Source organism: Protomyctophum parallelum (genome assembly GCF_964188405.1).
Source record: "Protomyctophum parallelum genome assembly, chromosome: 13".
Taxonomy (NCBI): domain Eukaryota; kingdom Metazoa; phylum Chordata; class Actinopteri; order Myctophiformes; family Myctophidae; genus Protomyctophum; species Protomyctophum parallelum.
In genome coordinates this window covers 45,940,087-45,957,228 of record NC_139708.1, presented here as the reverse complement: position 1 = coordinate 45,957,228, position 17,142 = coordinate 45,940,087, and the positions used below count along the sequence as shown (strand labels likewise).

General features: G+C 46.1%; 1 protein-coding gene across 1 annotated transcript in view; it reads right to left on the bottom strand.

The window, feature by feature from the left end:
* slc29a4a (solute carrier family 29 member 4a) overlaps window positions 1–1,068 on the bottom strand; it is a gene marked incomplete at its 5' end in the record, with an annotated part of 38,923 nt that extends 37,855 nt beyond the window's left edge. The window contains 2 exons of the mRNA XM_083780821.1: window positions 699–796; window positions 1,007–1,068. Of these exons, the coding sequence (XP_083636947.1) occupies window positions 699–796; window positions 1,007–1,068 (160 nt within the window). The remainder of the gene's footprint in view (window positions 1–698; window positions 797–1,006) is intronic.
* Window positions 1,069–17,142: the final 16,074 nt, after the last annotated feature.

Sequence of the window (17,142 nt, the reverse complement as noted above, 5' to 3'; positions counted from 1 at the left end):
ATTCCAGCCGGCAGATTCGTTGCGTTGGGAGGCAAACTGCAGCCGTGGAATACATTGGTCGTCAAACAGGGCCAAGGTGGACCAGCCTAGAACAAACACTATTTCAGAACAACTGCAACCTTTGTGAAATAAATTGGCCCGGGAAAATAAAAGGAGACATAGGCTTATATCACACATTGTTTTCTGCTGTGTTGCATTTTGATGTGCACACGTACTGTATACGACTCTACGTGTATTGAGCTATCCAAAGGGCACAAAGTACGTTTCTGAACATGTACTATATCGAGAGACTGTCCATCATTGAAAGCCTGACAACCAAATCTTGGGAAAAGGTAAAGAAAAGGGCGTGAACAGAGGGACGGACAGAGAATGGCAGACGGAGACGTAAGCGATGACGTGGATGTGTAGGGGTGGGGAGGGGTGGTGGGGGAGGGGGAGGGGTGGGGAGGGGAAGGTACTTTAGACCTTGCCATTTTGTCGCTGATTTGATTGACCCTAGCATGACCCGTGTAACCAGGGCAACACACCCAATTTCATCATAATGATTTCATGATTACCACCCGTGTTGTACAAACGGCTTCCCGTGACACGGTCTGCCCCCTCAAAACAATGCTATTTGCTTTTATAAATGTCCCGCCCGTCCGTCCGTCCCTCTGTCCATCTATACATCTGACCACACACACACACACAGTACTCACCAGGTTCGGACAGAGCCAGTACGCCTCTCTCCGGGGCGTCTTTGGTGATCTCCTCCTCCTCCAGCTGATAGGAGTCGAAGCTGTAGCTCTGCACCACGCTGCTGCTCTCCCTCCCCTCCTCTCTCCAGCCCTCTCCTCGTCCCCCTGGCCCCCTCCATCCTCCGTCCCTCTCCTCTCGTCCGAGTCGTCCCCCTGGGTCCCTCCATCCTCCTCCTCCTCCGTCCCTCTCCTCTCGTCCCCCTGTCTCCCTCCATCCTCCGTCCCTGTCCTCTCGTCCCCCTGTCTCCCTCCATCCTCCTCCTCCGTCCCTCTCCTCTGGAGTCAGAGCCGTGGCGGTGGGCCTCCGGCGCTCGGCTCCCACGTCTCCCATCACTGCAACGAGGAGGACACGGACACAGACACAGATGAACACTTCACCCTGCTATAGACTCTGTCAAGGACGCACAGTAAAAATGCTCAGTGTTCATTTTAACTCTGACTCTCCAAATGGACCATTGTATTTTTACACCCTCCTCAACAGTGTTTAATTTCCGGTTATTCGGGCTGTTGTTGTGAGCACAGTTAGCCGTAGCTCATGCGCCGTAGCTGTCACTACAAACAGTTACATGTGCTCAGCGATGCCACACAAACTCACAAATGATTTACGATCGTCGGGATGCGCGGCGGCTCACCATTGGACAGCGCTCGAAGCTTTAGAGATATACAGTGCTTTGAAAATCCTGTTATAAATGGAGGCTCGATGGAGCTGGATTTAAAAATCCCATAGCTGGTGGGGACGGAGGCTCTCCATAGCAATGCTAAAAGGTAAATTTGGCGGTCGCCGCTTCACGCGGTTGTCTACGAACATGTACGTATAGTTACTTAGCACCTTCAGCTTTAGCTACGATTATAATCGTAGAAAGCAGAGAAAGAGTTAATGCGTGGGGCTTTACCAAGCCCCCCCCAGTAAGGCTATCCCAACGTTGAAGCTGCCACTATACCTACTGGCGAAATGTGGAACTGCAGGCACTTTCATGGAGGTAGACGGACGTTCATGACGTCACGTGCGTCCGGGGCTAGGCTAGGCTAGGCTAGGCTAAACTTCCGCTCGCTCGAGCCGTTGAGTTATAATTGCACTTCCGGCAGTCTTCCGGGTGCTTCAAAACGCCACTGAGCAACTTCTATTGGAATGAATAGCTGGGGGGGGGGGGCGGGGCTATATCTCCGGTTCGTTCTCTATCCTTTTATTATTACTCTGTGGGCTTTTACAGTGCAGGCCCTACCATCCAATCTGGGACAGACATGATGAAGAGAGAAAGAGAGAGACACACCTGGTAGTTCTTTTGTTGGTAGAGGGGAGAGGCAGGAGACCTTGGGGGTGATGGAGGATCTGTGAGCACAAACAACGAAACAAAACAAAGAAGTCACGACAAAAGCAAACAAAGAGTCAAGGTTAGAGCACTCACTGCTGAAGCAACATGGCTCATTGTGTGAGTGCGTGCGACTATTATGCGTGTACTGTGTATGCGTGCGTATTTGTTTGGCTGTGTGTATTTTGCGTCAGCATCGTGTGTGTGTGTGTGTGTGTGTGTGTGTGTGTGTGTGTGTATTTGCAATACATAATGTGCATTATGCGTGAGGCATACTTAATGGCAAGCTGCATTAATGCATGACTGAGTGACAGAGAAGGGGAGTTAGACAAGCACGCGTGCAGCCTTACATTCACTGAATACCTAGCTGTGTTGCTAGGGCTGTAGCCAGACCACAAAATGATAGTTAGAACAGAGAACATTGCACAGTATGGCACAAAAGATGTCTATATGTCAGTGGCAGTATGGAGCCTTTTCCCAGCAGCCTTCTTGACAATAGGGCTGGGATTTCTATATTGATATCGTGATATATGAGACTACGGGCTCTATTTTGTGTGTCTTAAGTACCAGGTCTTATTCCCTAACTTGAGTAAACTAAAGACCTGGAGGCGTGATCAATGCCATTTGGCTATTCTGAGTGTCCAAAGAGCATTGATCACGCCTCCAGGTCTTTAGTTTACTCAAGTTAGGGAATAAGACCTGGTACTTAAGACACGCAAAATACAGCCCTAGATATTGTCTGGGATTTTGAATATCGTAATATTGTGATATGGCCTTAAGTGTTTTCTTTTCCTGGTTTTTAATACTTCCAAATATTGTCAAAAATAGCTAAAATAGCCGTTCTACCGATCCGTGTTGTAGACGAAGTAACAGGTTGCAGCTGCAGTTTTGGATCATTTCAAAAGAGAACTGATGTTATCGTCCCAATTAGATGTTATCGTCACAGTATTCATATCGAGGTATTTAGTCAAATACCTGTATATTGTGATTCTGTCTTTATCGGGTGTTTCATTTAGCTGTTTCTGTGTGCCAGCATGACAGTAAATGTACAGTTGCTGTCCATCTGACACTTACCAACACCTACACCTAATGAAACACTTACTGTACACTGTCTTTATGTCATATAACACAATTCCACCTTGCATAATACACAAGTTGAGACAAAGACGTGCACAATAGCTATTAGGTATAATTTATTTAATTATGTAAATGATTATAGAGGATGCATGTTGATCCTTTTATATATATATATATATATATATATATATATATATATATAACACAGCCACAGATCCAGAATCAGTGTGTTTTGTAATGATACCATCCAAACAATAAAAGGCATATCTTGTCATAGCAGACTGAGGCTTTTTATTTCACCACTCGAACCCTAGCGTTCCTATATTCTGGGGGAAATATTCGTCCTAGCGTTCCTCTTTAAAAAAAAATATATCCCACGATTTTGTAACCCATTTTTCACCCCCTGTGTCAATTATCTAATGTGATCCTGGGCTCTCTACACACCCTCCGCCAACCTGGGGAGAGCAACGGACTTGAACTCATGCTTCCTTCATGCATGAGTGTCCAAGTTGCTCCTTTGCACCTGACACGCTTGTAAATCTGCTATTTTCCGCAAAGAGTTTTGGTATTGGAGAAAAAGGAAGGAGCCTATTATAGGACCGCTGGGGGACTACAGTCAACAGAATATATTTCTTTAAAACACAGCTCGGCGCCTCAGGCTTGCATATTTATGCTTGCAGCGAGTTTCATAATTATTTTCAAAGTGTAAAATGGAGACTTGTTCCCCCATTTGAATAGACTCCCATGTGTCTGTGATGGAGTCACACTACTGTAACAGATCTGTCTGGGGTGGATCCATATAAACATTCAGCTCTCTTACAGTCACAGAAGAATGGTTAAAGAACACAGTATTGTCACAATTGATTACTCTGGAAGGGTATATTCATTGTTTTAGGATTTAGGTAAACAGAAGACACACACGCGCACGCGCACACACACACACACACACTGTCACACAATAGATCACTTTAAATGAGTATTGATATTGGCTCCCTGTGGAAAACAATACCTCTCTCACACACGTACACACGTGCACGCACACACACACACACACAGAGAGAGAGAGAGAGAGAGAGAGACTGTTCAAAGACTTACAAACGCAGTACAGTGCTGTCAGCAGAGGAGCTATTAATCTGTCCCTTAACAGAGGCTGCCCGCCTACTCTGTATCCCTGTGTAATATAGCAGGCCTACATCACATGTTGTTGTTGGCAATATGATGAAAGAGACGGGGTAAAACACAACAAAGGTGTTGTGTAAAAACCGACAGCATTGGTTTTATGTTTAGAAGGAATAACATTCGGTGTAATTGTGTTAATTCAATGCTTTCATCCTGCCCATGAATTACACAATGGGTAAAGGTTGCAGTAAAGGTTTTAAACTGAGGGCATATCATATCCTCACACCGCTGACATTGGGTTAGTTAGAGTCACCGTGGTGGTGTTTCACTGTTAGTCTCTCATAATGACCTGATATAGTACAGCTGCTGCCTTCTGGCAGAGTGACAAAGGCTAAACAAACACCGTAGGTCCGGGTCGCCTCTTTTCTTTTTCCAGCCAGCAGGCGGCGCTCGAAGCCTTCACAGTTCAACACAGTCTGGATTAAATGGACCCTGGCTGGAATTGAATGAATAATATAAGGGGCTAGTAATAATATTGAAAACGTACGTTTCACAATTCCCGAGTCACCAAAGTATTTAAACAACACGAATTTCATCCATTCATATTCATTCTATTTCTGGAAAGATATCAGCAGAAGCCAATTCTCTTAATTTGATGTATATAGCCTATGTATTGTATTCTAGGCTAATATTTTTGGCAGACTATATTATAGTAAAGAATGTACCGGTACGTGTTGGTGAAGGTGAGTGCAGTTAATATAAGCTGCAGCAAAAACTAACAAATAATGTAATGTTTTAGGGTGCTTTTCAAAGCTTGCCACAATTAAAACAAATCTAAGCATATTTATTTTTACCATGAAGCCTGCACCCTATACACACTGCTCGGAAAATTCAATACAGTGTGCAATACGCATCCTCCCCCAATTAAATTTAAAGCTTTAATAGGCTATATTGAATCTTTTTTCCATCCATCATTTAAAAAAGAAAGTGTGTGTATAAAGTGTGTGTATGGAAGAAGGCACACAATGGTTTTGTTCAATATGTTGCGGCGGATGTTAATTATTCCATTTCCACCAACAACCACACTGCTATTGTTCCATCCCTGAACATGAAGGCACAATTAAGAGGGCACTTTTTGGGACCAAAAAATAGCGAAAATAGAGCTTGTATTTAGCCTATCTGCTATTTTCCATCCATGAACATCCACGAGATCAGCACGTACGGGGAGGGAGGGGAAAAAACGGAGAAAGGATCAGGAAAAGAAAAACAAACAACAGGTTATGATCATCATCGCCCTTTCTTACCTCTGCTCTCTCTCTCTCTCTCAGTCGTTGTTTGCTCCCTCGGCTCTATAGTGACGCCGAGCCGTCTGTAATCATGGTTGTTGTGTTGTGCACTCATCCATCCTGGTGTGGTGTGTGTGTGTGTGTGTGTGTGTGTGTGTGTGTGTGTGTGTGAGGTGTGTGTGTGTGTGTGTGTGTGTGTGTGGTGGTCCTCCGGGTGTTGGCTCAGACTGGCCAGGGTCCTCCTCTCCTCCTCAGCTAGCCTACACACGTACACACAGAGAGTCCAACAGACTGGGAACTCCCGGATGGACGGACGGACCGACCGACCGACCGCTACTGCTGCTGCTGCGCTCTGCCGTACTGCCTGGCGTACGTCTCTCACTCACACACACACACACACACACACACACACACACACACACACACACACACACACACGACCACGGGAAGAGGGAGGGAGGGGGAGGTGAGGTGGGAGGGGAGGGGAGGGGCACGTTGAGTGAGCTAAAGCATCCGTCGTTATATCAGGCTCTCTCTTTCTCTTTCTCTTTCTCTTTCTCTTTCTCTTTCTCTTTCTCTTTCTCTTTCTCTCTCTCTCTCTCTGCTCATCTCTGTCTACTGTAGAGACTAGAGCCCTTTATCTTCACCTTATTGTTCAATGACATTTATTTATTCCATGCTTGCCTTGCACAGCAAGCTAAATGAACAGTAGCCTACACATGTCTCACGCACGCACACATACTCACGCACACATGCTCAAACACACACAATATCTGAACGTCTCAATTCATCCAGCTGGCTGTAGGGCTACTGGGAAATCCTCAGTGATGTTAACTACAAAGTGCTTTACGATGAATGACGATAAGACTGAAGACGAAATTAAATCAAAGAATCAAGGATGAGCCCTCATGCAGTCTCAACTCAGGAACAAACAGAGAAGCGGTTCTCAAACTTTGTAATTTAATTTGTACACTCAGATTTTAGTTATGGGGGGTCACTTTGCACACAAAGAACCCTTCTTCTTCTTCTTTCGTATATCATCAGATGCCCAACTCAAGGCCTATTCATAGTCTGGATTTTAGGTGGTGAGGTGACCACCGCTCCGGTGGTGAGGTGACCACCGCTCCGGTGGTGAGCTGACCACCGCTCCGGTGGTGAGCTGACCACCGAGGTGAGCTGACCACCGGAGCTGAAATAACGTTGAGCGGTGGTGAGTAAAAACAGAGAGAAGGGCAGAAGGGCTGGAGCGGTGGCGGTGGTTTGCTCTTCACCGCGGCTCGTGACGTCATGTTGTAGTTCGGTGGTCACCTCACCACCGGAGCGGTGGTCACCTCACCTCACCACCGAAAATCCAGACTATGAATGAGCCTTTAGTGTCATGGAGCCACGCCCTCCTCTATCTCTGGTTCGGGGGTGCGGATACCGTCCTAAAGTCGGCTCTTCGATGCTATTGAAAATCTCTGACGAGCCGAAATCATTTGGGCACTACAGCGGTAGGAGTATGAAATGAATCGGCCCTAAGTGGAAAGGCCAGCGAGGGTGGGCTGTAGTTCACACTGCGACCCAGCAGACATGTATGCAGAACACATATACACACATTTGACATAAACACAAAGAACAAACCCTCCCGCGCACTCAGATCAGCCAACGCAGGGAAGATGGAAGTATACCTTCACTAAAAACGCCATGCATTCCCATCGCAGTCAGAACTGCAGCCTCACTCCCAATCTTCCGCCGTAGTCTGAAAACCCACCTCTTCAGACTCCATCATGGCCCGTAGCACTTACCCTATACCCCCTTAGATAGCACTTTATGTAGACTTAGATAGCATTTGATACAGACTTATAGCATGTTACGTAGACAGCACTAGAATTGCATATGTAGTCATAGTGTTATGGTTTTTTTTTTGTTTTTTTTTAAGATATTTTTTTTGCGGCTTACGCCTTTTTTTTATTGATTTTTTAAGGGACAGATAGTAGGCTGACAGGAAACGGGAGAGAGATGGGGGGATGACATGCGGTAAAGGCCGTGTCGGGTCCGGGAGTCGAACCCGCGGCACCACCGCGACTGGATCACCAGTCCGGTGCCCAGACCGTTACGCTACGGCCTGGGCCGTGTTATGGTTTTGACATAATTATGCAAGCTTGGTGTTCAAGACATGTATTGATAATCATAAACAAATTAATATACTTCTATCTGTGTGAGAGAGAGGCTGTAGAGTCCAAGTCAACATCTGGACTTTATTAAGAACAAGAATGTCTGGGAATATCACCAACAACCCTAACCCATGCATGCAGCATTGTGTAATCTGGTGCAACTAAGCAGCGTGATATGGTGTACTAGCCCTTTAGTTATAGGCTACAGAGAGTCTGGTAAACACATATTTTGGCTATAGACAGGGAACGTTGGAGTTACGCAACTTTCCAGAAAGATCGATCACTTATGTAACTCAAGAATATAAAGTTAGGACCACCCTCTGGTGAGAAGGAGAGGGGAGGAGAGAGGAGTGGAGGAGAGGAGAGAGAGAAGTGGAGGAGAGGAGAGAGGGAGAGAGAGGAGTAGAGGAGAGGAGAGAGAGGAGTGGAGGAGAGGAGAGAGGGAGAGAGAGGAGTGGAGGAGAGGAGAGAGGGAGAGAGAGGAGTGGAGGAGAGGAGAGAGGGAGAGAGAGGAGTGGAGGAGAGGAGAGAGAGAAAGAGAGAGAGAGAGAGAGAGAGGAGTGGAGGAGAGGAGAGAGAGGAGTGGAGGAGAGGAGAGAGAGAGAGAGGAGTGGAGTGGAGGAGAGGAGAGAGAGGAGTGGAGGAGAGGAGAGAGAGGAGTGGAGGAGAGGAGAGAGAGAAGTGGAGGAGAGGAGAGAGGGAGAGAGAGAAGTGGAGGAGAGGAGAGAGGGAGAGAGAGAAGTGGAGGAGAGGAGAGAGAGGAGTGGAGGAGAGGAGAGAGAGAGAGAGAGAGAGAGAAGTGGAGGAGAGGAGAGAGGGAGAGAGAGGAGTGGAGGAGAGGAGAGAGAGGAGTGGAGGAGAGAGGGAGAGAGAGAGAGCGAGAGAGGAGTGGAGGAGAGAGGGAGAGAGAGAGAGCGAGAGAGGAGTGGAGGAGAGAGGGAGAGAGAGAGAGAGGAGTGGAGGAGAGAGGGAGAGAGAGAGAGAGAGAGAGGAGTGGAGGAGAGAGGGAGAGAGAGAGAGAGAGGAGTGGAGGAGAGAGGGAGAGAGAGAGAGAGAGAGAGAGAGAGGAGTGGAGGAGAGAGAGAAGGACGACACAGAGAACCGTGTGAGAGATGGTAGCTGGACTCTGGGCGTTGGTTCTCTGCTTCTGACTGTCACTGAAGATGTCAACAACTACTGTGTCTTCCTAATGCTTTTCCAAAACAATAGCACTTTATAGTACATAATGTATAGTATAATATAGTATAGTATGCATAGTTTATATATATATAGTTTCATTATATAGATACTCCACTGTTACGTTCTTAGCTTACCCATGTTTCATGATAACTACTTTTTATGTATGTGATCGCCTAAAATAATTGCCTACATTGTAAATTGTAAGACAATTTACGTACATAAAGACATGAAGACAAGAGCAATATCCACCGCCTAGATTACCCCGTGGCTACTACAACTCCTGATTAAGCCTCAAAGTCGACTGGTGGACAAAGGACCTCTTTAGTCTGACCTTATTGTATATATGCTATAGAGCGTTACTACAGTATAGAGAGTTAATTGCAGTCCCTTCCCATGCGAGGGCACCGGAAGAGAATTTCCCATTAAAGGTATATTCAGTGATTTCACTCAAAAAACCTTAGGTTTCGTTTTGGCTGTGGGACCCAGCCTTTCGTCCAATCAGGATAGAGAGTCAAAAACGAAACCTAAGGTTTTTTGACCCCCAGGGGTTAACTGGGGACAGGGAGGAACTCCTTATATGGCCAGCACACTCTATAGTAGGGAGGATTATCACAACAAAACAAAAAAATTAGTGATATTTGAATTAAGTGAAATCACTGAATATACCTTTAATGTTTGCATAGACGTTTCAAAAAGCATTTCTTTAAAGACCTTTATAAGCCTCGGACGAAGCCAACAGCTGAGTTGACAAATCATGACAATAATAAATAAATAAAATCAAGGGCCGAACAAATAATTAGAATGAAGAATAAAAGGGCAGGGTATACAACACTTTTTTCTAATTATTTGTAAAAAAAAGAAAAATGTAATTATTGTTCAGCCCCCCAAAAATGTAATTATTGTCATGATTTGGTGTCAGCATCATGCTATGCTTTAGCTATTGAAAAATAGCAGATCTACAAGCTCATATTGCGCCACCGAGTGGCGCGATACGAGCTTGTAGGTCTGCTATTTTTTGAAAAATCGAAGAACGACTGACAATTTTGGAATCTGATCTCAGGTCAGAATGGGTTAATCAGACCAGTGTGTGTCCGGCGGAAACCTCGTATGAATCTGATCTCAGGTCAGAATGGGTTAAATAAATACTTTTTGAAACGTCTATGGGAAGTTGTCTTCTGGTGCTGCTTCGTGGCTCTGAAAGGGGTCGGGACTGCAGCAACGCTCTATAGACTGACACCACGGCGCGTATTCAGAGCGCCAAGCTGTGACTCCGCCCACCCCCGGGGGGGAAGTTGTGATTTGCTCTCGTTCACTGCAATGCAATTTGCCGCATTTCCAAAACAATATTGCGCAGAGTAGCGATTATCAAACGTATTTGCGTTGAAAGATCTGTTGCCCGTGGACAAGGCACGCTAAGTTAGATATTATCGGCATAGATAATAGTTTGTCCGTACAGGATTGGACCAAGTTGCATTGGCAGCCATAGAAAATTCTTACCCCGGGCTAAAACCGGATGTGACATTTGTTGGGCGTTCCTGTCTATAGCGTGGTGTCAGTCTATAAGGGGCAGCCAGGGGATACACGTGGCCTGCTCAGGGTTACACCACCTGCTGGGTCCCGGGTGGGCCATATATATCGCTGTATATGCGTGAGGGCCCCAGCCGTCGTCTCCCTTGGCTGTTCCCATGGGAGGCTGCCGGGCCACGCGTCTCTGGACACAGTGGACGGGTCCTCGGGGAGAGACTGTGACGTCAAACGGAGAACCCTCCAGGGTCCCTCATGGCTGAGAGCTGGAGAGGAGGACCTCACCCCTCCTTCTCTGACCCCCCCCCCCCCCCCCCGAGGGACTTATTGAGTGCAGCTCATCAGTGATGGATTGGATTGGCCTGATCAGCAGGAAGGAAGTCCTCTGTAGAGAGGACTGTGTGTGTGTGTGTGTGTGTGTGTGTGTGTGTGTGTGTGTGTGTGTGTGTGTGTGTGTGTGTGTGTGTGTGTGTGTGTGTGTGTGTGTGTGTGTGTGTGTGTGTGTGTGTGTGTGTGTGTGTGTGTGTGTGTGTGTGTGCGTGCGTGCGTGCGTGCGTGCGTGCGTGCGTGCGTGCGTGCGTGTGTGTGTGTGTGTGCGCGCGTGCGTGCGTGCGCACGGGAGAGAGAATAATGACATGCAGGTCACTCTACTTCATTTATTTAAAAACGACAACATGTGTGTGTGACTGTGTGTGTGTGTGTGTGTGTGTGTGTGTGTGTGTGTGTGTGTGTGTGTGTGTGCACGCGCATGCGCACGTTCTACACCTTGCCATGAAGCTACAACAACAAAGCTTCTCTATATATGATTGACAGTTTCATCAGTTCAGTTCAATATGCTAATGGTTGATTATTGGCAGGAGTTTCGTCATACTGCATATTATACTCCCACTGTTTCCACAGCAGAGCATGAAGGGCAAATGGGAATAAGCTAAAAGGAGCTGTGTGTTATTATAGGCATGCTGTCATGAGCACTATACGTCTGAAGATACTTCAACCCAACAGCCCTGCTTGTGCGTTGCATGCAGGGCTGAGTCTCATAGACATGCATTGGGTTGTGGTTAAATCCGGTCAAAGGACTGAAGAATTCTGAAGTATAATTGTATGTGTGTGTGTCTCTGTGTGTGTCTCTGTCTGTCTGTCTGCCTGCACGTGTATGTGTGTGTGTCTGTGTCTGTGTCTGTGTCTGTGTCTGTGTCTGTGTCTGTGTGTGTGTGTGTGTGTGTGTGTGTGTGTGTGTGTGTGTGTGTGTGTGTGTGTGTGTGTGTGTGTGTGTGTGTGTGTGTGTGTGTGTGTTCCATAAATATTTACTCCTGAGGCTCTCTGTTGTGAATTTGTAAAAAAGGCCACGCATTGTTGCACCTCTCTCACTCAAATGGAATCATTTGGTGTCAGACCAATCCCCCGATTATGTGCTCGTCTATTTGTCTGGCATGGTTTGACCTTTGTGAATAATACGCTTACATGCATACTGTGTATATAGCGTATTATGTGTTTCACGCATAATTAATCTCCTCTTGGCTGCAAACCTTGATGTTTTGTGGAGGTACTTGTATGTGTATGTGCACAGGGCCATTTTTCTGTATTTGTCTTTTATCCGTCTATTCAGATTAGAAATGTGTCCATGCCCACTGGCACCCAGCCAGGTATGCAAATGCATCCATCCATCCATCCATCCCCCCTCCGTATGTTTAACCCATTCTGACCTGAGATCAGATTCATACGAGGTTTCCGCCGGACACACACTGGGTCTGATGAACCCATTCTGACCTGAGATCAGATTAAAAAAATGTCAGTCGTTCTTCGATTTTTCAAAAAATAGCAGACCTACAAGCTTGTATCGCGCCACTCGGTGGCGCGATATGAGCTTGTAGATCTGCTATTTTTAAATAGCTAAAGCATAACATGATGCCGACACCAAAATGGGTGCCCGGTCAGAATGGGTTTAACATTGTCTCCTGGTATTTGAAACACTCAGTTCAGTCAGACAACTCACGGATAGATTTAACCAATATTTATTATAGAATGAGAATACGTGCATGTAATATATTATCTTGGCGTTCGGCTCTGCTGCATTTGCTCCCTGTACGGCGCAATCAAACACCATCATTAAACATTAAAGGTATATTCAGTGATTTCACTTAATTCAAATATCACTTATTTTTTTGTTTTGTTGTGATAATCCTCCCTACTATAGAGTGTGCTGGCCATATAAGGAGTTCCTCCCTGTCCCCAGTTAACCCCTGGGGGTCAAAAAACCTTAGGTTTCGTTTTTGACTCTCTATCCTGATTGGACGAAAGGCTGGGTCCCACAGCCAAAAACGAAACCTAAGGTTTTTTGAGTGAAATCACTGAATATACCTTTAAGAGCAGCGAGATAGATAATACACTAAAACCCCCCCATGGGGAACATAAATAACAGAGCCCACCGGTGGTGCTGGGGTGGTGGTGGGAGCAAACAGAACTAATAACAGAGCCCACCGGTGGTGCTGGGGTGGTGGTGGGAGCAAACAGAACTAATAACAGAGCCCACCGGTGGTGCTGGGGTGGTGGTGGGAGCAAACAGAACTAATAACAGAGCCCACCGGTGGTGCTGGGGTGGTGGTGGGAGCAAACAGAACTAATAACAGAGCCCACCGGTGGTGCTGAGGTGGTGGTGGGAGCAAACAGAACTAATAACAGAGTCCACCGGTGGTGCTGGGGTGGTGGTGGGAGCAAACAGAACTAATAACAGAGCCCACCGGTGGTGCTGGGGTGGTGGTGGGAGCAAACATCACATAACAACAACCAGGAACCATAACAGAAGGAAGGCAGGAAGCTGAGCATGCAGACTATAGTGAGCTTAACTAAAAAAGAAGGGTTACAAGAATGTGTATGTGCCTCCATCTGAAGTGGGATATTTTAGATAAGAATGTTAAAATAACCCCACACCACGGAAACCCTACAGCCCATTGTTGCTGTTATGTTAATGTATTTTATTTATATTGTATTTTATTGCATTTGTGAATTGTATGTATTAGTTGTGTTTTTATTGGAGGTATACTGTTGTTGTTGTTTGTAACTTTGTGTACTGGTCTGGATGCCTGCAGTGTGCCAATGACAAATGTCCATTTATGTTACATATTTACACACACACACACACACACACACACACACACACACACACACACACACACACACACACACACACACACACACACACACACACACACACACACACACTCCGTCCAGGCTATTAAAGCTGCTGATGCTGTGTTACTATATTTAGCTGCTGCTCCATCAGTGACATCACAGAACTGTGACTCTGCATACAGATATACTACTACTGAGAGAGAGAGAGAGAGAGAGAGAGAGAGAGAGAGAGAGAGAGAGAGAGAGAGAGAGAGAGAGAGAGAGAGAGAGAGAGGGGGGGTAGAGGTGAGAGAGAGAGAGAGAGAGGAGTAGAGGAAGAGAGAGAGAGAGAGAGAGAGAGAGAGGAGTAGAGAGAGAGAGGGGGGAGTAGAGGAAGAGAGAGAGAGAGATAGAGAGAGAGAGAGAGAGAGAGAGGGGGGGGGGGTAGAGGAAGAGAGAGAGAGAGGGAGTAGAGGAAGAGAGAGAGAGAGAGAGAGAGAGAGAGGGGGGGGGGGTAGAGGAAGAGAGAGAGAGAGGGAGTAGAGGAAGAGAGAGAGAGAGATAGAGAGAGAGAGAGAGAGAGAGAGAGAGAGAGAGAGAGGGGGGGGGGTAGAGGAAGAGAGAGAGAGAGGGAGTAGAGGAAGAGAGAGAGAGAGATAGAGAGAGAGAGAGAGAGAGAGAGAGAGGGGGGGGTAGAGGAAGAGAGAGAGAGAGGGAGTAGAGGAAGAGAGAGAGAGAGGGAGTAGAGGGAGAGATAGAGAGAGAGAGAGAGAGAGAGAGAGAGAGAGAGAGAGAGAGAGAGAGAGAGAGAGAGAGAGGGAGGGAGTAGAGGAAGAGAGAGAGAGAGAGAGAGAGAGAGAGAGAGAGGGAGTAGAGGAAGAGATAGAGAGAGAGAGAGAGAGAGAGAGAGAGAGAGAGGGAGGGAGTAGAAGAAGAGAGAGAGAGAGAGAGAGAGAGAGAGAGGGAGGGAGTAGAGGAAGAGATAGAGAGAGAGAGAGAGAGAGAGAGGGAGTAGAGGAAGAGAGGAGAGAGAGAGAGAGGGGGGGGTAGAGGTGAGAGAGAGAGAGAGAGAGGAGTAGAGGAAGAGAGAGAGGAGTAGAGAGAGAGAGGAGTAGAGGAAGAGAGAGAGAGAGAGAGAGAGAGGGAGTAGAGTGTAAAAGACATAAAATAAATTATAGAATTTAGAAGTTAGAATTGACTGCAAACACACAACCTATTATATACTGTATACAGAGGAGGAAAGGGAGAAAAAACAGGAGACTGCCGCGCGCACACGCACGCACACACACACACACACACACACACACACAGAGAGAGAGAGAGAGAGAGAGAGAGAGAGAGAGAGAGAGAGGGAGAGAGAGAGAGAGAGAGGGAGAGAGAGAGAGAGAGAGGGGGGGGGGGTGAGGAGTATATTGACATTCGGTGGAGCAGTGTGGACTAGAAGATAAAATGCGATTGATTCACCACTCTCCAGTCTCCTATCATTAACCCACGTGAGCTCAGCATTTGTCTCACTTAGGCGCACATACATATAGACACAGCTACACAGAATGACACACACAGCAGCACACGGGCAGAGGTAAATATATACACATTAAAAACAGACACTCAAGTGACCACCGCTCCGGTGGTGAGCTGACCACCGGAGCTGAAATAACGTTGAGCGGTGGTGAGTAAAAACAGAGAGAAGGGCTGGAGCGGTGGCGGTGGTTTGCTCTTCACCGCGGCTCGTGACGTCATGTTGTAGTTCGGTGGTCACCCCACCACCGTAAATCCAGACTATGTATGAGCCTTTAGTTGGAAATAAGGGGCAGGTGCTCAAGTGAAAAGAAAAAGGGCACCTTGTGCAGCGCATTTTGGGGCGGGAACCCATTTTGGTGCTTTAGCTATTGAAAAATATCAGATCTACAAGCTCACCGAGTGGCGCGCTACGAGCTTGTAGGTCTGCTATTCTTTTTTTCTTTCGAAGAACCACTGACATAGAAACATATAGCTTTAAATTGTGGGGGCCTAAATAATATAGTAGAAGCGTTTTGTATCAAGATTTGATCAATGTCATGGTCCACACACTAAAAATTAAGAAAATAAACTTATTTTTTTTTATTTTTTTTTTGAGCACATTGCCAAAAGGGCAGGGGGTGCTCTAGCACCCCCTAGTGTCTATCTGTGCACGACACTGAACCCACCTCCATCCCAATCTCCTCCTTGTTAGCCACGGGGCCACAGGCCCAAAAGCTCAAGGAAAGGGCTTTAACATGTGATGTCACGCTGTACTTAATTTGGTCATTAAGGTCCACAGAATGAGAGGCCTGCTCTGCCAAAATGTCATTTTGTGGCATATGTGACATGCCAAAGAAGGGGATTTTCATGATTCTGAATCCATAAATTCACCTAAATTTGGCCATATAGCCCTATAATGCACGCACGCACGCACACGCGCCTTCTGCCTGGTGGAGACAATAAACACAAGTATGATTGCATTTGGTGTATTTTTTATTAAGAGGAACTCTCAGAGCCAAGATAATGGCATCATTGCATGTGTGTTTGTTGCTTATTTACAGAGTCTCTGGTCGTGGTGGTGAAACTTTTCCTGGTAAGTTTCTCTGGCGAAACACATGGCAGCTTGGCTGTCGCAGTCACATGCCGATGCCGCACATTTCTTGTTGCCAATTGTTTGCTCTGAAAGGATATGATATATCATCACACGTGAAAATGTTAAACCCACATTTTCACGATCTTTCAAAAATAGCAGACCTACAAGCTCGCCGCGCGGTGAGCTTGTAGATCTGCTATTTTTCAAAAACTAACGTGTAACATAATGTTAAAACACCAAAAGGGGTCAGAATGGGATGAATAAATAAATAAATCAAGGAGATCATTAGGCAGTGTCACGTACCAGCGGAAATACAAGCTTGTAGATCAAAGTATAAATCGGTTGGTCTTACGACAAGAGGTCATAGCATTTCAAATGGATATAGCTTCAGCCAGCTTCTTCAGAAACTCAGTAGTGGACAAATTAAGAGATCAGTAAAGAAGAACTTCACTTTGGAAGGACTGACTCTGGAAAACACTGATCGTCTTTTACATAATTCAAAGAGCAAACATGACCACAAATTAAACAGTACAAAACTATGAACTATACTTTATACTGAATGTTGCTCCCTGTTAATGTCATGTGGGTACATAATATAGAAATATTCTATTATACAGTGGTACTGGTTAGATAGTTACCGAGATCTCACATGTCAATTACCATTTACCAACAAAATCACCAAGTGTCAATTGGCTAAAATACTCACTCTCACAAGTAATCTTGGCCTTATCACATTTGTAGTTGTAGTAGACATGTGCTACAACGCATGGTTGCGGTTTTCCATTAACGCCCTTCAACGGGCCTTTCCCTTGCGCGGCTTGCAATCTTGCTCGCGCTGAATCACGATAGCACTTGTGATGGATCTGACAGCATCTGACACAAACAGAGAACAGACAGAAGAATAAGCTACTATTAATGCATTCCTTATCCTACTATAAATGTCTCTGCTTGCGTGCGTGTGTGTGCGTTTTTATTGCAGGTAACCGGAGAACCGTTCGCCCCACCGACTTCACATTCGACACACGCGTTCCACACCCCCACAGGGAGTGCAGT